This window comes from Scyliorhinus torazame, chromosome 24, assembly GCF_047496885.1.
Source record: "Scyliorhinus torazame isolate Kashiwa2021f chromosome 24, sScyTor2.1, whole genome shotgun sequence".
In the NCBI taxonomy this organism is placed as follows: Eukaryota; Metazoa; Chordata; class Chondrichthyes; order Carcharhiniformes; family Scyliorhinidae; genus Scyliorhinus; species Scyliorhinus torazame.
Genome location: NC_092730.1, coordinates 4662127 through 4685107, shown reverse-complemented (window position 1 = coordinate 4685107; position 22981 = coordinate 4662127). Strand labels below are relative to the sequence as shown.

Below are 22981 nucleotides of genomic sequence, written 5' to 3'. Positions count from 1 at the left end.
CCCACTCTCCCCCCCCACTCTCCCTCCCCCCCCCACTCTCCCCTCCCCCCCACTCTCCCTCACTCTCCCCCCACTCTCCCCCCCCACTCTCCCTCCCCCCCACTCTCCCTCCCCCCCACTCTCCTCACGCTCCCCCCACTCTCCCTCCCCCCCCACACTCTCTCCCTCCCCCCCCACTCTCCCTCCCCCCCCACTCTCCCTCCCCCCCCCCCACTCTCCCTCCCCCCCACTCTCCCCCCCCACTCTCCCTCCCCCCCCACTCTCCCTCCCCCCCACTCTCCCTCACTCTCCCCCCCCACTCTCCCTCCCCCCCCAATTCCCCTCCCCCCCACTCTCCCTCCCCCCCCACTCTCCCTCCCCTCCCCACTCTCCCTCCTCCCCCCACTCTCCCTCACTCTCCCTCACTCTCCCCCCCACTCTCCCTCCCCCCCCACACTCTCTCCCTCCCCCCCATCTCCCTCCCCCCCCACTCTCCCTCCCCCCCCCCACTCTCCCTCCCCCCACTCTCCCCCCACTCTCCCTCCCCCCCCCACTCTCCCTCCCCCCCCACTCTCCCTCACTCTCCCCCCCCACTCTCCCTCCCCCCCACTTTCCCTCCCCCCCCACTCTCCCTCCCCTCCCCACTCTCCCTCCTCCCCCACTCTCCCTCCCCCCCCACTCTCCCTCCCCCCCCCTCTCCCCCCCCACCACTCTCCCTCCCCCCACTCTCCCTCCCCCCCCACTCTCCCTACCCCCCCCACTCCCTCCCCCCCCACTCTCCCTCCCCCCCCACTCCCTCCCCCCCACTCTCCCTCCCCCCCCACTCTCCCTCCCCCCCACTCTCCCTCCCCCCCCACTCTCCTCCCCTCCACTCCCCCTCCCCCCCCCCACTCTCCCTCCCCCCCCCACTCTCCCTCCCCCCCACTCTCCCTCCCCCCCACTCTCCCTCCCCCCCACTCTCCCTCCCCCCCCACTCTCCCTCCCCCCACTCTCCCCTCCCCTCCACTCCCCCCCCCACTCTCCCTCCCCGCCCCCACTCTCCCTCCCCCCCCCACTCTCCCTCCCCCCCCCCACTCTCCCTCCCCCCCCACTCTCCTCCCCCCCCACTCTCCCTCCCCCCCCACTCTCCCTCCCCCCCCCACTCTCCCTCCCCCCCACTCTCCCTCCCCCCCCACTCTCCCTCCCCCCACTCTCCCTCCCCCCCCACTCTCCCTCCCCCCCACTCTCCCCCCCCCACTCTCCCTCCCCCCCCACTCTCCCTCACTCTCCCCCCCCACTCTCCCCCCCCCCCACTCTCCCTCCCCCCCACCTCCCTCCCCCCCACTCTCCCTCCCCCCCCCACTCTCCTCCCCCCCACTCTCCCTCCCCCCCACTCTCCCTCCCCCCCCCTCCCTCCCCCCCCTCCCTCCCCCCCCCACTCCCTCCCCCCCACACTCCCTCCCCCCCTCTCCCCCCCGCCCACTCTCCCTCCCCCCCCTCACTCTCCCTCCCCCCCCACTCCCTCCCCCCTCTCCCTCCAGCCGCCACTCTCCTCCCCCCCCATTCTCCCTCCCCCCCCCTCTCCCTCCCCCCCCACTCTCCTCCCCCCCACACTCTCCCTCCCCCCCACTCTCCCTCCCCCACTCTCCCTCCCCCCCCACTCTCCCTCCCCCCCCACTCTCCCTCCCCCCCACTCTCCCTCCCCCCCCCACTCTCCCTCCCCCCCCACTCTCCCTCCCACTCTCCCTCCCACACTCCCTCCCCCCCCACTCTCCCTCCCCCCCCACTCTCCCTCCCCCCCACTCTCCCTCCCCCCTCTCCCTCCCCCCCACTCTCCCTCCCCCCCCACTCTCCCTCCCCCCCCCACTCTCCCTCTCCCCCCCCCACTCTCCCTCCCCCCCCACTCTCCTCTCCCCCCCCCACTCTCCCTCTCCCCCCCACTCTCCCTCTCCCCCCCACTCTCCCTCCCCCCCCACTCTCCTCCCCCCCACTCTCCCTCCCCCCCCCCCCCCCACTCTCCTCCCCCCCCCACTCTCCCTCCCCCCCCCCTCTCCCTCCCCCCCCCCCACTCTCCCTCCCCCCCCACTCTCCCTCCCCCCCCACTCTCCCTCCCCCCCCACTCTCCCTCCCCCCCCACTCTCCCTCCCCCCCCACTCTCCCTCTCCCCCCCACTCTCCTCTCCCCCCCCCTCTCCTCCCCCCCCCCACTCTCCTCCCCCCCCACTCTCCCTCCCCCCACCACTCCCCTCCCCCCCCCACTCTCCCTCCCCCCCCCACTCTCCTCACTCTCCCCCCCTCTCCCTCCTCTCCCCCCCACTCTCCCTCTCCCCCCCCCACTCTCCCTCTCCCCCCCCCACTCCCTCCCCCCCCACTTCCCCCCCCCCCACTCTCCCTCCCCCCCCCACTCTCCCCCCCCCACTCTCCCTCCCCCCCCCACTCTCCTCCCCCCCCCCACTCTCCCTCCCCCCCCCACTCTCCCTCCCCCCCCACTCTCCTCCCCCCCCCCACTCTCCCTCCCCCCCCCACTCTCCCTCCCCCCCCCACTCTCCCTCCCCCCCCACTCTCCCTCCCCCCACTCTCCCTCCCCCCACTCTCCTCCCCCCCCCACTCTCCCCCCCCCCTCTCCCTCCCCCCCCACTCTCCCTCCCCCCCCCACTCTCCCTCTCCCCCCCCACTCTCCCTCCCCCCCCCCACTCTCCCTCCCCCCCCCACTCTCCCTCCCCCCCCCCTCTCCCCCCCCACTCTCCCTCCCCCCCCCCACTCCCTCCCCCCCCCCCACTCCTCCCTCCCCCCCCACTCTCCCTCCCCCCCACCTCTCCTCCCCCCCACTCTCCCTCCCCCCCCACTCTCCTCCCCCCCCCACTCTCCCTCCCTCCCCCCCCACTCTCTCCTCCCCCCCCACTCTCCCTCCCCCCACTCTCCCTCCCCCCCACTCTCCCTCCCCCCCACTCTCCTCACTCTCCCCCCCCCACTCTCCCTCTCCCCCCCCACTCTCCTCCCCCCCCACTCTCCCCACACTCCACTCCTCTCCCCCTCCCTGACTCCACTCCTCTCCCCCACTCCACCCACTCCTCTCACCCCCCCACTCTCCCTCCCCCCCCACACTCTCCCTCCCCCCCCACACTCTCCCTCCCCCCACCCTCTCCCTCTCCCCACACTCCACTCCCTCTCCCCACACTCCACTCCCTTCTCCCTCTCCTTCCCCCCACTCCCTCCGCCCCCACTCCCTCCCCTCCCTCTCTCCACTCGCTGTCCCCCACTCCCTCCCCACTCTCCACCCACTCCCCTCTCCCCCTCACCCACTCCACTCCCTCTCCCCCCACTCCACTCCCTCCACTCCCTCTCCCCCTCACCCACTCCACTCCCATCCTCCCCCACTCCCCTCGCTCTCCCCCACTCCCTCACTCCTCCCCCCACTCCACTCCCCCACTCCCTCCTCCCCCACTCTCACTCCACTCCCCCTCCCCCACTCCCTCCGCCGCCGCCCACTCTCCCCACCTCCCCGCCCACTCTCCCTCCTCCCCCACTCGCTCTCCCCCACTCACTCTCCCCCACTCCCTCTCCCCCCAATCCTCCTCCCCCACTCACTCTCCCCCACTCACTCCTCCCCCACTCCCCTCTCCCCCCCCACTCTCCCTCTCCCTCCGCCCCCGCCCACTCTCCCTCCGCCCCGCCCACTCTCCCTCCCCCCCACTCCCTCTCCCCCACTCCCACTCACTCTCCTCCCCCCCCCCCCGGGCCTAAGGCTGGGTGTCTTTATTCTCCCAACGTTTGGTCTGAAAGCTGAGGAAAGGTGTTTTTTTGCCTCTGATTTGTTGACCTCAGATCCTGGACTCTCGCTGTGATGACATCTGGGAGTTTCCCGTTTGCCCCTTGACGGTGCCACAGCTGTGTACGGACCGTGGCCTCTCGTATGGGTATCGCTGCCTTGTGTGTATTTTTGGCTGGTTAGTGTCATCACAATTCTAATAATCTAACAATCTTTATTAGTGTCACAAGTAGGCTCACATTAACGCTGCGATGAAGTTCCTGTGAAAAGCCCCTAGTCGCCACACTCCGGCGCCTGTTCGGGTACACGGGGAGAATTCAGAATGTCCAATTCACCCAACAGCACGTCTTTCGGGACTTGTGGGAGGAAACCGGAGCACCCGGAGGAAACCCACACAGACACGGGGAGAACGTGCAGGACTCCGCACAGACAGTGACCCAGCGGGGAATCAAACCAGGGTCCCTGGCGCTGTGAAGCAACAGTGCTAACCGCTGTGCCACCGTACTGCCCATCTTCCGATTCGCAGACCGGCGTATTACTCATCGCAGCAGGTCAGCACTGACACCAATAAGCAGCTTGCTCCCCAAGAAACTGCGAATCCAGTCAGAGTACAGGGAGCTCCCAGACAGGAAGATGGCTCGAATCCTCCACCCACATTACAACTCCCGTTAGGCTGACACTTCTGGTTGAGCGGGTGGGGGGTGGGGGGGGGGAGTCTGCGCTTAGAGAGTCATTTCCTGGCTCACGAGGCCGATTGTCGGAGTTTTGTTGGGAAACCAGTGCCAGGGCAGCGAGCTCTTGACCCTCCGCAGGGATGTACCGTTCCAGCAGGGAGCGGATGGTGAAAAAAAAACGACCGACGCGTCGAACAGATTTTAACATTTTCGATCCTTTTTTAGGTTGAATCAATCAGACACCACTTTGCTTCTGGACCGAGCCTGCTGAACAAAAGTGGGTCAAACTGGAGCGCTCTTCCCAAAAACATCTCTTAACTAAAGTATCAATAAAATAAATTGCTTCCTGATCAGGTGTCTTCTCATTTTATCACTGCTGGCTGTGCTAAGTGGTGTCTACGACACAGAGAGTCAGACCCACTTACCGAGCAGTCTGTGCAGGTACTTTGAGTCCACACCTGTCTTGACCCGACCTAACGTCTGTGCAGAGCGATCTGAGTTTCTTTGTTCACGGAGGTTAGTACGCAGGCACAGCATTTCATTAAAAAGTCAAATTGAACGTTAGCATTTATTGCAAAAGGACTGGAGTATAAAAGTAGAGAGGCGTTGTTCCAATTGTTTTCCCAAAATGTTTGTTTCCGATTAAGGGGCAATTTATCGTGGCCAATCCACCTCCCCTGCACATCTTTGGGTTGTGGGGGTCGATGCGCGATCAATTGCACAAAGACGCAGATTGGGTACAACTGTGGCTTTATTACAGTCAGGTGCGAGGCCTCCTGCTGCCGCTGGCGAAATGGCCGGGCACTGGAGGTCATGCATATTTATCCAGTTCTCCCTGGGCGGAGCCAGCCGGCAGGAGCTACCGGTGAACCTGTAGGGCAGGTCCGACCTTACATCCCCTAATACAGTGGTTCACCACAGGGGTGAGACCCACGCAGACACCGGGAGAATGTGCAAACTCCACACGGACAGTGACCCGGGGCCGGGATCGAACCCGCGTCCTCGGCGCCGTGAGACAGCAGTGCTAACCCACTGCGCCACCCCTGCCACCTTGTTGCAATTGTACAGGGTGTTGGTGAGACCACATCTGGAGTATTGTGTCCGGTTGTCTCCTTATTTGAGGGAGGATGTGGTGGGATTGGAGGCCGTTCAGAGGAGGGTCACCAGAGTGATCCCGGGGATGAAAGGGTTGACGGATGAGGAGAGATTAAACAGTTGTTATACTCGCTGGAGTTTAGAAAGGTGAGCGGGGATCTGATCGAGGTGTATAAAATATTAAAAGAGATTGATGAAGTAAACGTAGACCAAATGCTCCCCCTTGTGGAGCAATCCGGAACGAGAGCTCACAGATATCGGTCGAGAGGCGGTGGATTTGGAACTGAGATGAGGAGGAACTACTTCTCGCAGAGGGGGGTGAATTTGTGGAACTCGCTGACCCACAGTGCGGTGAAATCTGAATCATTAAATGGTTTCAAGAAGGAGATCGATATATTTCTGATTTAAAACCGGTTAAAGGGATTCGGGAACAGGTGGGGAGGTGGGTTAGAGACCAGGAAGAGATGAGATAGGATCTGATTGCATGGCGGAGCAGGCTCAAGGGGCTGGACTGCCGACTTCTGCTGCTAACTCCTATGTTCCTGTGTAACGGTGTCTTTCCTCCCCCTCCCAAGGCCGTCAATCCTTCTGTTCTTCGCCCCGACTCTGGTTTGTTAAACTACTCAACGTGGCAGCAGGTTCAACATTATCGCCACACTGCGGGAGCAGTAAGTCTCTCCCAGGTGGTACGGAACTATCATCGTGGTGTCCGATTCTGGAGCAGCTGTCCTCAGACGCTTCACAACAAGCACGGCCGCACAGTGGTTAGCACTGTGGCTTCACAGCTCCAGGGTCCCAGGTTCGATTCCCGGCTCGGGTCACTGTCTGTGCGGAGTCTGCACGTCCTCCCCGTGTGTGCGTGGGTTTCCTCCGGGTGCTCCAAAGATGTGCTGTTGGGTGGATTGGACATTCTGATCTGGATTCTCCGCCCCCCCGAAAAGCAGCTTACCCGTGCCGGCCTGACACCCTGGCAGTGCCCCCACCAGCCTGGCAGTGCCCCCCGGGCACCCGAACGGCGTAGTGAGCTTTAAGAATTGTTAACTATGTGGGTCTGGGTCCCGCCTCTTGTGGGTGAGATCCAGATCGCGACGCCTTGCGAGATCCCGTCAGCTCTGGCCAGGCGGTTAACCATGGGGGGACCCAGGAGAGGCCTCTCCCGAGATCTACCAGTCACATCCCATCCTGATTCCGTCTGGACACCAGCGGTGCAGAATGCACACTACCGATTTACTCAGTGAGTGACCAATGGGAAAGTGTCTGCAGTGTGGAGATCCGGCTGTGAGTGACCAATGGGAGTGTGGAGATCCGGCTGTGAGTGACCAATGGGAGTGTGGAAATCCGGCTGTGAGTGACCAATGGGAGTGTGGAGATCCGGCTCTGGGTGACCAATGGGAGTGTGGAGATCCGGCTGTGAGTGACCAATGGGAGTGTGGAGATCCGGCTGTGAGTGACCAATGGGAGTGTGGAGATCCGGCTGTGAGTGACCAATGGGAGTGTGGCGATCCGGCTGTGAGTGACCAATGGGAATGTGGAGATCCGGCTGTGAGTGACCAATGGGAGTGTGGAGATCCGGCTGTGAGTGACCAATGGGAGTGTGGAGATCCGGCTGTGAGTGACCAATGGGAGTGTGGAGATCCGGCTGTGAGTGACCAATGGGAATGTGGAGATCCGGCTGTGAGTGACCAATGGGAGTGTGGAGATCCGGCTGTGAGTGACCAATGGGAGTGTGGAGATCCGGCTGTGAGTGACCAATGGGAGTGTGGAGATCCGGCTGTGAGTGACCAATGGGAGTGTGGAAATCCGGCTGTGAGTGACCAATGGGAATGTGGAGATCCGGCTGTGAGTGACCAATGGGAGTGTGGAGATCCGCTGTGAGTGACCAATGGGAATGTGGAGCTCCGGCTGTGAGTGACCAATGGGAGTGTGGAGATCCGGCTGTGAGTGACCAATGGGAGTGTGGGAGGTCCGGCTGTGGTGACCAATGGGAGTGTGGAGATCCGGCTGTGAGTGACCAATGGGAGTGTGGAGATCCGGCTGTGAGTGACCAATGGGAGTGTGGAGATCCGGCTGTGAGTGACCAATGGGAGTGTGGAAATCCGGCTGTGAGTGACCAATGGGAATGTGGAGATCCGGCTGTGAGTGACCAATGGGAGTGTGGAGATCCGGCTGTGAGTGACCAATGGGAATGTGGAGCTCCGGCTGTGAGTGACCAATGGGAGTGTGGAGATCCGGCTGTGAGTGACCAATGGGAGTGTGGAGATCCGGCTGTGAGTGACCAATGGGAATGTGGAGATCCGGCTGTGAGTGACCAATGGAGTGTGGAGATCCGGCTGTGAGTGACCAATGGGAGTGTGGAGATCCGGCTGTGAGTGACCAATGGGAGTGTGGAGAATCCGGCTGTGAGTGACCAATGGAATGTGGAGATCCGGCTGTGAGTGACCAATGGGAGTGTGGAGATCCGGCTGTGTGTGACCAATGGGAATGTGGAGATCCGGCTGTGAGTGACCAATGGGAGTGTGGAGATCCGGCTCTGAGTGACCAATGGGAGTGTGGAGATCCGGCTGTGAGTGACCAATGGGAGTGTGGAGATCCGGCTGTGAGTGACCAATGGGAGTGTGGAGATCCGGCTGTGAGTGACCAATGGGAGTGTGGAGATCCGGCTGTGAGTGACCAATGGGAGTGTGGAGATCCGGCTGTGAGTGACCAATGGGAGTGTGGAGATCCGGCTGTGAGTGACCAATGGGAGTGTGGAGATCCGGCTGTGAGTGACCAATGGGAATGTGGAGATCCGGCTGTGAGTGACCAATGGGTGTGTGGAGATCCAGCTGTGAGTGACCAATGGGAATGTGGAGATCCGGCTGTGAGTGACCAATGGGAGTGTGGCGATCCGGCTGTGAGTGACCAATGGGAGTGTGGAGATCCGGCTGTGAGTGACCAATGGGAGTGTGGCGATCCGGCTGTGAGTGACCAATGGGAATGTGGAGATCCGGCTCTGAGTGACCAATGGGAATGTGGAGATCCGGCTGTGAGTGACCAATGGGAGTGTGGCGATCCGGCTGTGAGTGACCAATGGGAGTGTGGAGATCCGGCTGTGAGTGACCAATGGGAGTGTGGAGATCCAGCTGTGAGTGACCAATGGGAATGTGGCGATCCGGCTGTGAGTGACCAATGGGAGTGTGGCGATCCAGCTGTGAGTGACCAATGGGAGTGTGGCGATCCGGCTGTGAGTGACCAATGGGAGTGTGGAGATCCGGCTGTGAGTGACCAATGGGAGTGTGGAGATCCGGCTGTGAGTGACCAATGGGAATGTGGAGATCCGGCTGTGAGTGACCAATGGGAGTGTGGCAATCCGGCTGTGAGTGACCAATGGGAATGTGGAGATCCGGCTGTGAGTGACCAATGGGAGTGTGGCGATCCGGCTGTGAGTGACCAATGGGAGTGTGGCGATCCGGCTGTGAGTGACCAATGGGAGTGTGGAGATCCGGCTGTGTGTGACCAATGGGAGTGTGGAGATCCGGCTGTGAGTGACCAATGGGAGTGTGGAGGTCCGGCTCTGAGTGACCAATGGGAGTGTGGAGATCCAGCTGTGAGTGACCAATGGGAGTGTGGAGATCCGGCTGTGAGTGACCAATGGGAGTGTGGAGATCCGGCTGTGAGTGACCAATGGGAGTGTGGAGATCCGTCTGTGAGTGACCAATGGGAGTGTGGAGGTCCGGCTCTGAGTGACCAATGGGAGTGTGGAGTTCCGGCTGTGAGTGACCAATGGGAATGTGGCGATCCGGCTGTGAGTGACCAATGGGAGTGTGGCGATCCGGCTGTGAGTGACCAATGGGAGTGTGGTGATCCGGCTGTGAGTGACCAATGGGAGTGTGGAGATCCAGCTGTGAGTGACCAATGGGAATGTGGAGATCCGGCTGTGAGTGACCAATGGGAGTGTGGAGATCCGGCTGTGAGTGACCAATGGGAATGTGGCGATCCGGCTGTGAGTGACCAATGGGAGTGTGCGATCCGGCTGTGAGTGACCAATGGGAGTGTGGCGATCCGGCTATGAGTGACCAATGGGAGTGTGGCGATCCGGCTGTGAGTGACCAATGGGAGTGTGGAGATCCGGCTCTGAGTGACCAATGGGAGTGTGGAGATCCGGCTGTGAGTGACCAATGGGAATGTGGAGATCCGGCTGTGAGTGACCAATGGGAATGTGGAGATCCGGCTCTGAGTGACCAATGGGAGTTTGGCGATCCGGCTGTGAGTGACCAATGGGAGTGTGGAGATCCAGCTGTGAGTGACCAATGGGAATGTGGCGATCCGGCTGTGAGTGACCAATGGGAGTGTGGAGATCCGGCTGTGAGTGACCAATGGGAATGTGGAGATCCGGCTGTGAGTGACCAATGGGAGTGTGCCGATCCGGCTGTGAGTGACCAATGGGAGTGTGGCGATCCGGCTGTGAGTGACCAATAGGAGTGTGGAGATCCGCCTGTGAGTGACCAATGGGAGTGTGGAGATCCGGCTGTGAGTGACCAATGGGAATGTGGAGATCCGGCTGTGAGTGACCAATGGGAGTGTGGAGATCCGGCTGTGAGTGACCAATGGGAGTGTGGAGATCCAGCTGTGAGTGACCAATGGGAATGTGGAGATCCGGCTGTGAGTGACCAATGGGAGTGTGGAGATCCGGCTGTGAGTGACCAATGGGAGTGTGGAGATCCGGCTGTGTGTGACCAATGGGAATGTGGAGATCCGGCTGTGAGTGACCAATGGGAATGTGGAGATCCGGCTCTGAGTGACCAATGGGAGTGTGGAGATCCGGCTGTGAGTGACCAATGGGAGTGTGGAGATCCAGCTGTGAGTGACCAATGGGAATGTGGCGATCCGGCTGTGAGTGACCAATGGGAGTGTGGCGATCTGGCTGTGAGTGACCAATGGGAGTGTGGCGATCCGGCTGTGAGTGACCAATGGGAGTGTGGAGATCCAGCTGTGAGTGACCAATGGGAATGTGGAGATCCGGCTGTGAGTGACCAATGGGATTGTGGAGATCCGGCTGTGAGTGACCAATGGGAATGTGGCGATCCGGCTGTGAGTGACCAATGGGAGTGTGGCGATCCGGCTGTGAGTGACCAATGGGAGTGTGGTATCCGGCTGTGAGTGACCATTGGGAGTGTGGCGATCCGGCTGTGAGTGACCAATGGGAATGTGGAGATCCGGCTGTGAGTGACCAATGGGAATGTGGAGTTCCGGCTGTGAGTGACCAATGGGAGTGTGGAGATCCGGCTGTGTGTGACCAATGGGAGTGTGGAGATCCGGCTGTGAGTGACCAATGGGAATGTGGAGATCCGTCTGTGAGTGACCAATGGGAATGTGGAGATCCGGCTGTGAGTGAACAATGGGAATGTGGAGATCCGGCTGTGAGTGACCAATGGGAGTGTGGCGATCCGGCTGTGAGTGACCAATGGGAATGTGGAGATCCGGCTGTGAGTGACCAATGGGAATGTGGAGATCCGGCTGTGAGTGACCAATGGGAGTGTGGAGATCCGGCTGTGTGTGACCAATGGGAGTGTGGAGATCCGGCTGTGAGTGACCAATGGGAATGTGGAGATCCGGCTGTGAGTGAACAATGGGAATGTGGAGATCCGGCTGTGAGTGACCAATGGGAGTGTGGAGATCCGGCTGTGAGTGACCAATGGGAGTGTGGAGATCCGGCTGTGAGTGACCAATGGGAGTGTGGAGATCTGGCTGTGAGTGACCAATGGGAGTGTGGAGATCCGGCTCTGAGTGACCAATGGGAGTGTGGAGATCCGGCTGTGAGTGACCAATGGGAGTGTGGAGATCCAGCTGTGAGTGACCAATGGGAGTGTGGAGATCCGGCTGTGAGTGACCAATGGGAATGTGGAGCTCCGGCTGTGAGTGACCAATGGGAGTGTGGAGTTCCGGCTGTGAGTGACCAATGGGAATGTGGAGATCCGGCTGTGAGTGACCAATGGGAATGTGGCGATCCGGCTGTGAGTGACCAATGGGAGTGTGGAGATCCGGCTGTGAGTGACCAATGGGAGTGTGGAGATCCGGCTGTGAGTGACCAATGGGAATGTGGAGATCCGGCTGTGAGTGACCAATGGGAATGTGGCGATCCGGCTGTGAGTGACCAATGGGAGTGTGGAGATCCGGCTGTGAGTGACCAATGGGAGTGTGGCGATCCGGCTGTGAGTGACCAATGGGAGTGTGGCGATCCGGCTGTGAGTGACCAATGGGAATGTGGAGATCCGGCTGTGAGTGACCAATGGGAGTGTGGAGATCCGGCTGTGAGTGACCAATGGGAGTGTGGAGATCCGGCTGTGAGTGACCAATGGGAGTGTGGAGATCCGGCTGTGTGTGACCAATGGGAATGTGGCGATCCGGCTGTGAGTGACCAATGGGAGTGTGGCGATCCGGCTGTGAGTGACCAATGGGAGTGTGGAGATCCGGCTGTGAGTGACCAATGGGAGTGTGGAGATCCGGCTGTGAGTGACCAATGGGAGTGTGGAGATCCGGCTGTGAGTGACCAATGGGAGTGTGGAGATCCGGCTGTGAGTGACCAATGGGAGTGTGGAGATCCGGCTGTGAGTGACCAATGGGAGTGTGGCGATCCGGCTGTGAGTGACCAATGGGAATGTGGAGATCCGGCTGTGAGTGACCAATGGGATTGTGTCTGGTTCACGGTGTGTGAGATATTCAGTTCTGGCTGGAGTGACCAGTTGCACTACCTGGTGCGTTGTCATTCCGGCAGATAGTGACCAGGTGCAGGAATATAACTGGGATCTGAAACACGACAGTGCATTCTGGGTCTCGGCTCTGAACTGTTTTTGTTCAGCCCTCGCTCTGTGTACAGCTTTCTTATTGGACATTGGCACTGCCTCCACCGGTCCGTGAAAAGATCTGGGTCTGGAAGCTTCAAGGAAAATAAATAAACCACCCTTCCATCTAATATTTCACCCTTCAGAATCCAGTCCACCCCCCAGATAATGATCAACTTGTGAAGCTTAGGAACTGTTAGAATGTCGGGAAACATGTTACCAATTGAACACAGCAAAACCCATCAACAAAAGATCAGTGACTAGTTAATCCAGTTGAATGTTATTGATTGTCGGGGAAGGAGGTTAGTATCTGCCTAACCGATATACAGAACATCAACAAAACCCAATTGTCCTTCCTACAATGCTCCGAGGTCCTTTCAAACTGGGCGTCAGTTTAATATATCGACCCGTCCCATACTCCACTGAGATGGAAGGCACGGGGCAGGATTCCTCGGCCTCCCAGCCACGTGTTTGTCAGCAGCGGGAGGCGTCGTGCTGTCCGCTGGCGGTGGGACCAGCGTAACCCACAGCCGGGGGACGGAGGGAGAATTCCGGCCTAGACCAGAGTCATTAACCCTTGCGAGAACCACTGATCTCCCCACAGGGCTCATTGAACACTGGCTCCCCAAGTCAGGGGCGGTGTGCCACCACCTGGGGCTCGTCAGACCAGAGGATATAAGTAGGCCCCAGATCAGGGCCTGGTCAGGCCTTGTCCTCCCAGCGGGGCCTACACTGGGAGTGAGATGCTATGTCAAATTGAGCTTGTAAATATCTGTAAATAAATCCACCTAGGTTCATGACAGCTTCCATAGGAGTCATTATAATCAGCAATGGACAACCGAGGCTGGTTAATGGGCCTGTGAGTGACCCCCCCCCTTCACCTGAGGGGCCAGCATGACTGAAATCCGGCCAACGCAGCCTCGCGGCGCCGAGGACCCGGGTTCGATCCCGGCTCTGGGTCACTGTCCGTGTGGAGTTGGCACATTCTCCCCGTGTCTGCGTGGGTCTCGCCCCCACGACCCAAAGATGCGCAGGGCAGGTGGATTGGCCGCGCTAAATTGCCCCTGAATTGGAAATAAATAAATTGGGTACTCCAAATTTATCTTTGAAAAAAAGAGTGAAATCGGGCTCGTTCACTGACCCCCGTGGGGAAGATTAAAAGCATTTAATTCAGGCCGAATATTTCATGAGTTACAGAAAATGCTTCATCACTTATATATTAATAGAACTGTCATCAACTTTATAATGGTATAACAGAAGGAATATTGGCACTGTGAACACAGAGGGAGCGCCCGCCGCTCTCTCAATCAATGTTGTGATCAGCACGCTCTTCACCTCACTCACCCTCGCTTGACGTGCGAATTACCTCGTCCTGCCCAATATCCCACATCCTTGTCCTTCGCTCTGACGTTGCACAGGAAGAGGAGGAGGGTATTTAGTCCGCCCTCATCCTCTCCCGCCTTTCAGTTAGATCATTCCTGCTCCGTGCCCCACCTTTCGCCGATCCGTCTCGCGTCAGTCCCCCTCCGAACCCTCGCCCGACAAAAACCGATCAATCTCAACTGCGAAATTCCTTTTTGAGAAAGGGTTCTCGATTCCAATTCGCCCTCTCGTGCGAAGAAATCCTTCCTGACAGCTCACGTAGAAACACGCATAGAAAGTAGAAGCAGGAGAAGGCCATTCAGCCCTTCCAGCCTGCTCCGTTATTCACTATGATCATGGCTGATCATCAAGTTCAATACCCTGATCCCCCCCCCCCCCCCCCCCATATCCCTTTCCCCCTTTAGCCCCAAGAGCCAAATCTAATTCCTTCTTGAAATTAGACAACGTTTTGGCCTCAACTACTTTCTGTGGGAGTGAATTCCACAGATTCACCAATCTCTGGGTGAAGAAATCTCTCCTCACCTCTGTCCTGAAAGGTTTACGCCTTATCCTCAAACCCTGACCCCTGGTTCCGGTCTCCCCACCATCGGGAACATTCTTTCTGAATCTACCCTGTCCAATCCTGTTAGAATCTTGGACGTTTCTACGAGATCCCCTCTCACTCTTCTAAACTCCAATGAACCTTCGCTGCACTCCCTCCATAGTTAGAACATCCTTCCTCAGGTGACACCAAATCTGCCCACAATACTCCAGGTGTGGCCTCACCAAGGCCCTGTATAATTGCAGCAACACATCCCTGCTCCTGTACTCGAAACCTCTCGCTATGAAGGCCAGCGTGCCATTCGCTTTCCTTGCCGCCTGCTGTACCTGCACGCCCACCTTCAGCGACTGTCCCACCATCACACCCAGGCCTCATTGCACTTCCCCTTTTCCCATTCCGACAATCATCTGCCTTCCTGTTTTTGCCACCAAGGTGGATAACCTCCCATTTACCCACATTATATTGCGTTTGCCACATATTTGCCCACTCAGCCAGCCTGTCCAAGTCGCCCTGCAGCCTCTCTGTATCCTCCTCACAGCTCACACTGCCACCCAGCCTAGTGTCGTCTGCACACGAGGGTCCCCCTGGTTCTCTAATACTTTGATCGACACCATCAAGACAGATTAACAGATTCTTTATTTTATTGCTGTGAGGGGGTTGCAGTGTCCTCTTCAACACAACAACAGGGAATAACTTGGATTAAAGTTTATTGGCTGTGGGACAGTTAGGCGCTCCCCAGGATGTGAAAGGCGCCAGATAAATGCAGCTCCTTCCTTTGAAAACCCCTTCAGAGGTTTTGTACAAGGCGGTTGCAATGTTCCCCATCTCTTCCTCAGAAGAAGTCTGACAACACCAGGTTAAAGTCCAACAGGTTTGTTTCGAATCACTAACTTTCGGAGCGCTGCTCCTTCCTCGGGTGGACAAGGTCGTCAAGAAAGCAGACGGAATGCTTGCCTTCACGGGACGGGGCATCAAGAATAAAAACTGGCAAGTCATGCTACAGCTGTATAGAGCCTTGGCAAGGCCGCACTTGGAATATTGTTTGAAGATACCTGTTAACTCTGGCCCATTCTCGAGCTTGCTATCCGTGCAGATTGGCACAGGATGGGTGGAGGGTGAAGCTCCATTCGCATTGCTCCCACCAAGTGCCCGGGGTGGAGCTGCGTGCCAGGCCCCAGGGATGAAAGGCAGTGTGCTGAACTCGTCTGAAGCTGCACATTCCATCCAGCCACCTGCCCAAGTGTAAATGTGCAGCAAACCATTCTTTGAAAGGTCTTAAAGCAAGGTCTGATCATTCATTCACAACTAGGTGCAGGTGTCCGGGAGTACACTGAATGATGCCAAGGTGAATCATCGCATAAATACCACCTGCATGGCCCCGTTTGAATCATTCCCAGCAACTTCACCATGAAGCTGGAGGGAGGATTCCATATCATCACAACAGCCGTTTTCGTCCTCACTTGTGAGTGATATTTATAACTGAATATTATACGTAATCACCTTAATATTTGGACAACTTACGGCACTTATATCAGAATCGAGGAGGTGTTGACGTACTGGTATTGCCACTAGTAAACCAGAGAGCCAGAGGAACGCTCTGGGGACCCGGGTTCGAATGCCACAAGGGCAGATGGTGAAATTTGAATTCGATAAAACCTGGAATTAAAAGTCTAGCGATGACCATGGAACCAGTGTCGATTGTCGTAAAAACCCACCGGGTTCACCAATGTCCTTCAGGGAAGGAAATCTGCCGCCCTTACCCGGTCTGGCCGACACGTGACTCCAGACCCACAGCCATGTGGTTGACTCTTACCTGCCCCCTTGAGGGCAATTAGGGATGGGCAGTAAATGCTGGCCCAGTCACCGCAGTGTCTATCGAGGTTGATATTTTAAACGTGCAAACTTTAAATGATTCAATTTCAAGTATTTTCGTGTCGACCTTTCTGAGGTTGTGAGAAATCATAGAATCACAGAATTTACAGTGCAGAAGGAGGCCATTCGGCCCATCGAGTCTGCATCGGCCCTTATAAAGAGCACCCTACTGAAGCCCACGTATCTACTCTTTCCCCGTAACCCAGTAACCCCCACTTAACATTTTTTGGTCACTGAGGGCAATTTATCATGGCCAATCCACCTAACCCGCACATCTTTGGACTGTGGGAGGAAACCGGAGCACCCGGAGGAAACCCACGCACACACGGGGAGGACGTGCAGACTCCGCACAGACAGTGACCCGAGCCAGGAATCGAACCTGGGACCCTGGCGCTGTGAAGCAACAGTGCTAACCGCTGTGCTACCGTGTCGCCCCAATGTTGATACTGTGACGGGAGTTTTATTGAAATGTAAAAGTCTTTGCTCTCTCTGTTACTGAAGGAACCGACACCATTCCCAGTGCAGGCCCGGGATTCCATTGGAGGGAAAGGGTGGGGAACTTTAAACGTGGCTCGTTGGGGACGCATGACAATCTCCGAGTTTATTACTTTTTTTTTAAATTTAGAGTACCCAATTCATTTTTCCCCAATTAAGGGGCAATTTAGCGCGGCCAATCCACCTTCGGGTCGTGGGGGCGAAACCCACCCAAACACGGGGAGAATGTGCAAACTCCACACGGACAGTGACCCGGGGCCGGGATCGAACCCGGGACCTCGGCGCCCTGAGGCAGCAGTGCTAACCCACTGCGCCGCCGTGCTGCCCCCCCCGAGTTTATTACTTCAGGGTTTTTGGAGGGTGCTACATTTCGAAACGTGGGATGTAGCTGCAGTGGGAATCTCCGTGACTTTCAAAATGCCTTTTACTCAAAGGCGGCGTCTACGACTTGGCTGTGATTTCGCTGAATGACCTCTATGTTTTCTGTTTCAGACGTGGCCACAACAGCTGGGCTATCTGCTGGAATTGAGGTGCTCTAAGCTTTAATATTTTCTTTCTTTCTGAATGACCCTCACTGCCAGCTATTTATAGATTTATATATATATCAGCTTCATTGTCCATTACTTGGGTGAGCTTGCTTCTCATTTTAACAGGAAGGGTGTCTGATTTTGCTGCTCTGAATTCTAACCCAGCCGTTCTGTCGCTCACAGCCGAAATGTCAGGATTTTCCCTACCACCCGGTCTGTCCCCTGTACCTCCAGCCACTGTGCGGCACAAACGGCGTGACTTACAGGAACCTCTGCAACCTGTGTTTTTACAACTGGTGAGTGTCCCTATCGCGTTGTCAGCTTTGACTGTGTAACGTGCGGGCCCATGTCCTGATTGTAAACGAGGCCCGGGGCGGTGAATGGAGCAGCAATCCAATGCTGCAGACAGGCAAAGGGGCATCACTGGGAGCTTTATATTTAACCGCGGTGGACAGCACGCCAGTTTATTATCCGTGCGACCGAGAGTCGGACGTGGGGAGGATCTCTCGTCTGTGGCAGACTTTGCATCAAAACCCGATTAGTTTGTTGACTATAAAGCAGCTTGTTGTCGATTGCTATCAGAGTTCCCACAAGAACAACCATTTGAGAAAAGTCCGGAAGAGCCATCATTTCTCACAAGGTCCGAGGGTACAGATTCTGGCCATCACAGAACAACGAAGGGAGGTGGCTCCCCCCAGCCGCATGTTTGTCGACCGCGAGCGGGATTCATAGAATCATAGAATTTACAGTGCAGAAGGAGGCCATTCAGCCCATCGAGTCTGCACAGGCCCTGGGAAAGAGCACCCTGCTTAAGCCCCACTCCCCCACCCCTATCCCCGTAACCCAGTAACCCCACCTAACCTTTGGACATTAAGGGGGCAATTTATCATGGCCCTAACCCGCACATCTTTGGACTGTGGGAGGAAACCGGAGCACCCGGAGGAATCCCACGCACACACGGGGAGAACGTGCAGACTCCGCACAGACAGTGACCCAAGACGGAATCGAACCCGGGACCCTGGCACTGTGAGACAGCAGTGTTAACCCGGGTCCCTGGCACTGTGAGGCAGCAGAGTTAACCCGGGTCCCTGGCACTGTGAGACAGCAGTGTTAACCCGGGTCCCTGGCACTGTGAGACAGCAGTGTTAACCCGGGTCCCTGGCTCTGTGAGACAGCAGTGTTAACCCGGGTCCCTGGCACTGTGAGACAGCAGTGTTAACCCGGGTCCCTGGCACTGTGAGACAGCAGTGTTAACCCGGGTCCCTGGCTCTGTGAGACAGCAGTGTTAACCCGGGTCCCTGGCAGTGTGAGACAGCAGTGTTAACCCGGGTCCCTGGCTCTGTGAGACAGCAGTGTTAACCCGGGTCCCTGGCACTGTGAGACAGCAGTGTTAACCCGGGTTCCTGGCACTGTGAGACAGAAGTGTTAACCCGGGTCCCTGGCACTGTGAGACAGAAGTGTTAACCCGGGTCCCTGGCGCTGTGAAACAGAAGTGTTAACCCGGGTCCCTGGCTCTGTGAGACAGCAGTGTTAACCCGGGTCCCTGGCACTGTGAGGCAGCAGTGTTAACCCGGGTCCCTGGCTCTGTGAGACAGCAGTGTTAACCCGGGTCCCTGGCTCTGTGAGACAGCAGTGTTAACCCGGGTTCCTGGCTCTGTGAGACAGCAGTGTTAACCCGGGTCCCTGGCACTGTGAGACAGCAGTGTTAACCCGTGTCCCTGGCACTGTGAGACAGCAGTGTTAACCCGGGTCCCTGGCTCTGTGAGACAGCAGTGTTAACCCGGGTCCCTGGCACTGTGAGACAGCAGTGTTAACCCGGGTCTCTGGCACTGTGAGACAGCAGTGTTAACCCGGGTCCCTGGTACTGTGAGACAGCAGTGTTAACCCGGGTCCCTGGCACTGTGAGACAGCAGTGTTAACCCGGGTCCCTGGCACTGTGAGACAGCAGTGTTAACCCGAGTCCCTGGCACTGTGAGACAGCAGTGTTAACCCGGGTCCCTGGCACTCTGAGACAGCAGTGTTAACCCGGGTCCCTGGCTCTGTGAGACAGCAGTGTTAACCCGGGTCCCTGGCACTGTGAGACAGCAGTGTTAACCCGGGTCCCTGGCACTGTGGGACAGCAGTGTTAACCCGGGTCACTGGCTCAGAGACAGCAGTGTTAACCCGGGTCCCTGGCTCTGAGACAGCAGTGTTAACCCGGGTCCCTGGCACTGTGAGACAGCAGTGTTAACCTGTGTCCCCGGCACTGTGAGACAGCAGTGTTAACCCGGGTCCCTGGCACTGTGAGACAGCAGTGTTAAACCCGGTCCCTGGCTCTGTGAGACAGCAGTGTTAACCCGGGTACCTGGCACTGTGAGACAGCAGTGTTAACCCGGGTCCCTGGCACTGTGAGGCAGCAGTGTTAACCCGGGTCCCTGGCTCTGTGAGACAGCAGTGTTAACCCGGGTCCCTGGCTCTGTGAGACAGCAGTGTTAACCCGGGTCCCTGGCACTGTGAGGCAGCAGTGTTAACCCGGGTCCCTGGCTCTGTGAGACAGCAGTGTTAACTCAGGTCCCTGGCACTGTGAGACAGCAGTGTTAACCCGGGTCCCTGGCTCTGTGAGACAGCAATGTTAACCCAGGTCCCTGGCACTGTGAGACAGCAGTGTTAACCCGGGTACCTGGCGCTGTGAGACAGCAGTGTTAACCCGGGTCCCTGGCACTGTGTGACAGCAGTGTTAACCCGGGTACCTGGCGCTGTGAGACAGCAGTGTTAACCCGGGTCCCTGGCTCTGTGAGGCAGCAGTGTTAACCCGGGTCCCTGGCACTGTGAGGCAGCAGTGTTAACCCGGGTCCCTGGCACTGTGAGACAGCAGTGTTAACCCGGGTCCCTGGCACTGTGAGGCAGCAGAGTTAACCCGGGTCCCTGGCACTGTGAGACAGCAGTGTTAACCCGGGTCCCTGGCACTGTGAGACAGCAGTGTTAACCCGGGTCCCTGGCACTGTGAGACAGCAGTGTTAACCCGGGTCCCTGGCACTGTGAGACAGCAGTGTTAACCCGGGACCCTGGCACGGTGAGACAGCAGTGCTAACCCGGGTCCCTGGCACTGTGAGGCAGCAGTGTTAACCCGGGTCCCTGGCGCTGTGAGACAGCAGTGTTAACCCGGGTCCCTGGCACTGTGAGACAGCAGTGTTAACCCGGGTCCCTGGCACTGTGAGACAGCAGTGTTAACCCGGGTCCCTGGCACTGTGAGACAGCAGTGTTAACCCAGATCTCTGGCACTGTGAGGCAGCAGTGTTAACCCGGTCCCTGGCACTGTGAGACAGCAGAGTTAACCCGGGTCCCTGGCACTGTGAGACAGCAGTGTTAACCCGGGTCCCTGGCACTATGAGGCAGAAGTGTTAACCCGGGTCCCTGGCGCTGTGAGACAGCAGTGTTAACCCGGGTACCTGGCGCTGTGAGACAGCAGTGCGAACCCGGGTCCACAAATACAAGGTGGTCACTCTTAATCCAGTCCAGAATTTGGGACAGCCTCTTTATCCAGAGAATAGTGAGAAAGTGGAACTCACCGTCACACGGTGTGGCTCAGGCAAATGTCATCGGTACACTGAAGGGGAAATTGACTGAACACGCCATGGAGAAAGGAATAGGAGGTTATGCCATTAGGGTGAGATGGAGGGGTGCGAGGGAAAGGTTCAATGGAGCATAAACGCCTGGAGAGACTATTTGTCCTGAGTGGTGTTTCCACAATGCACATCCCGTAGCAACGGGTAACATTCCGCTTTGGATTCAGCTGAGTGACCTGACGATCGGAGTGATGGAACCGTTCGCCTCGAGAGTAACGTGTTCTACTGAGAGTTATAGCAACGAGCTCCACGTTGTGGTGTTGGGCGTTCTGACTCACAGATGAGCCAAGACAGTTGTATTTGGTACAACGCTGTTTTATTTAAACTTACTATCTACAGTTTTGTCTTGATACTCTGCACGTGGGGACTCCCTGTCTGTGATGTTAAAACTGGTCTTGTCCTTGTCCTTGTCCCCAGATCTACTGCCCACCAGGTGTCATGTTTGCCCTTTTATACTGTCCCTGTCCTTGTCTGTCATTGGTTGTGGTGCTGTGTGTTCTGATTTGTCTGTTGGTGTGTCTATCATGATATGTGTGTTTGAATATCATGACACACATGGGGCCACTCCCCCCACCCCCACATGAAGCCAACGGGAGAGAGATGGGACCACCTCCAGGCGCAAAATGCAATTTTAATAACCTGCGATTCACCTGCGGAGAATTTGGTGTGTTTGACGTTGGAAATCAGTGTAGGGCTTGGCTATGTTTCTGGACATCGAGATTCCAGGTTGGGTTGGGTGGGTGTGACAGGGAAAAGCAGCAAATAATTAACTGCCTCTGTATGTGTGCGCCCATCTATTATTCCACTGTTCAGCTCACCCTATAGCTGCAGGGTTTAGTGGGAATGTGTTAAGAATGTTTAACCGCGGGAGCACAATGTGAAAGATTCGTGGAGAGCAGAAGGGAGCTGAGAGTGTCTTACGGAGCCACAAGTTGACCATCAATTGATCACTATTTCCGTTCTGTTACAGGGGAACTGGTTTTAAGGTTAAGATTTTACACGAGGGGCAATGTGACACTGAAACTGGACGGAATATTATGAAATCGAAATATTCGAAGATGTCCTGAAGGTTATATTATTTTGAGGACAGTAGGAAGTCTTACAACACCAGGTTAAAGTCCAACAGGTTTGTTTGAAACACTCGCTTTCGGAGCGCTGCTCCTTCCTCAGGTGAATGAAGAGGTGAGTTCCGAAAGCTAGTGATTCGAAACAAACCTGTTGGACTTTAACCTGGTGTTGTGAGACTTCTGACTGTGCTCACCCCAGTCCAACGCCGGCATCTCCACATCATATTATTTTGAAACATGTAATCTGCTGAAAACTGAATAAAATGTAATTCCACCATGATAATACGTTGATGTTTTATTTGTAAGAATTTACTTCTAAGGAGAGAGTGTAATATCCCCCCACCATGGCAGATCTTCAATGGGAGTGGGTGTTATATCCTCGGGCTATTGTGGTGGGGGAGAGACTTGAGGGTTAGAGTTAGGGTTAGATCAGGAATGTTCCCTTCCAGTCGGGGAACACTTCAGCAGTCAAGGGCATTCAGCCTCTGATCTCCGGGTAAGCGTTCTCCAAGGCGGCCTTCAGGACGCGTGACAACGCAGAATCGCCGAGCAGAAACCTGTAGCCAAGTTCCGCACGCATGAGTGCGGCCTCAACCGGGACCTGGGATTCATTTTCTTTAAACAAACATTTTACGAAGGCACTTACGGTGTTATAACAACAAAAAATACAAATGTAAACATAATACAGTGCGTAACACACCCCTCTGTCTCGCACTATTCCCGCCTAAGCTAGACAGCCTAACTCCCCCCGTCCCCCTTACCCCCTAACCCCCGCCTTATTGAATCTGCCAACAGTTTTGTTTTCTCCGAAGACGTCGCTAAACGGCTCCCACCTCCGGACGAACCCAAACGTTGATCCTCTCAGGACGAACTTGATCTTCTCCAGCCTGAGACGCCCGGCCATGTCGCTAAACCCATACCCCCGATTTCGGGGGCTCCGAGTCCCTCCAGGATAATAAGATCCGTCTCCGGGCTACCAAGGAGACAAAGGCGAAAGCGTCAGCCTCTCTCTCGCCCCCCCCCTGGACTCCCGGGTCCTTCCGACACTCCGAAAATCGCCACCTCCGGACTCGGCCCCCCCCCTCGTTTTTAGCCCCGTGGTCACGACATCGGCAAATCCCTCCCAGAACCCCCCCAGCTTCGGGCATGTCCAGAACATGTGGACCTGGTTTGCG

At 57.2% G+C, this 22981-nt stretch overlaps 2 protein-coding genes across 4 annotated transcripts in view; both read left to right on the top strand.

Moving 5' to 3' along the window:
• The window catches only part of LOC140400183 (REST corepressor 2-like), a 1146610-nt gene that overhangs the window by 999675 nt on the left and 123954 nt on the right, over positions 1 to 22981 (top strand). The window lies entirely within an intron of this gene.
• Positions 3759 to 22089, top strand: LOC140399829 (trypsin inhibitor ClTI-1-like). 3 transcript variants are annotated; one of them, XR_011937896.1, is made up of 5 exons: positions 3759 to 3904; positions 4626 to 4916; positions 17100 to 17137; positions 17261 to 17430; positions 21710 to 22089. XR_011937896.1 is itself a non-coding variant. In XM_072489282.1 (4 exons), exons 1-4 carry the CDS (start codon positions 15648 to 15650, stop codon positions 21804 to 21806), a joined length of 303 nt encoding a protein of 100 aa, XP_072345383.1. In that variant the 5' UTR covers positions 15529 to 15647; the 3' UTR covers positions 21807 to 22089. The 3 variants fall into 3 exon arrangements, 1 of the variants encoding a protein (XP_072345383.1); XR_011937895.1 differs by having other exon boundaries at positions 3760 to 3904; positions 17318 to 17430; XM_072489282.1 differs by lacking the exons at positions 3759 to 3904; positions 4626 to 4916 and adding an exon at positions 15529 to 15702 and having other exon boundaries at positions 17318 to 17430.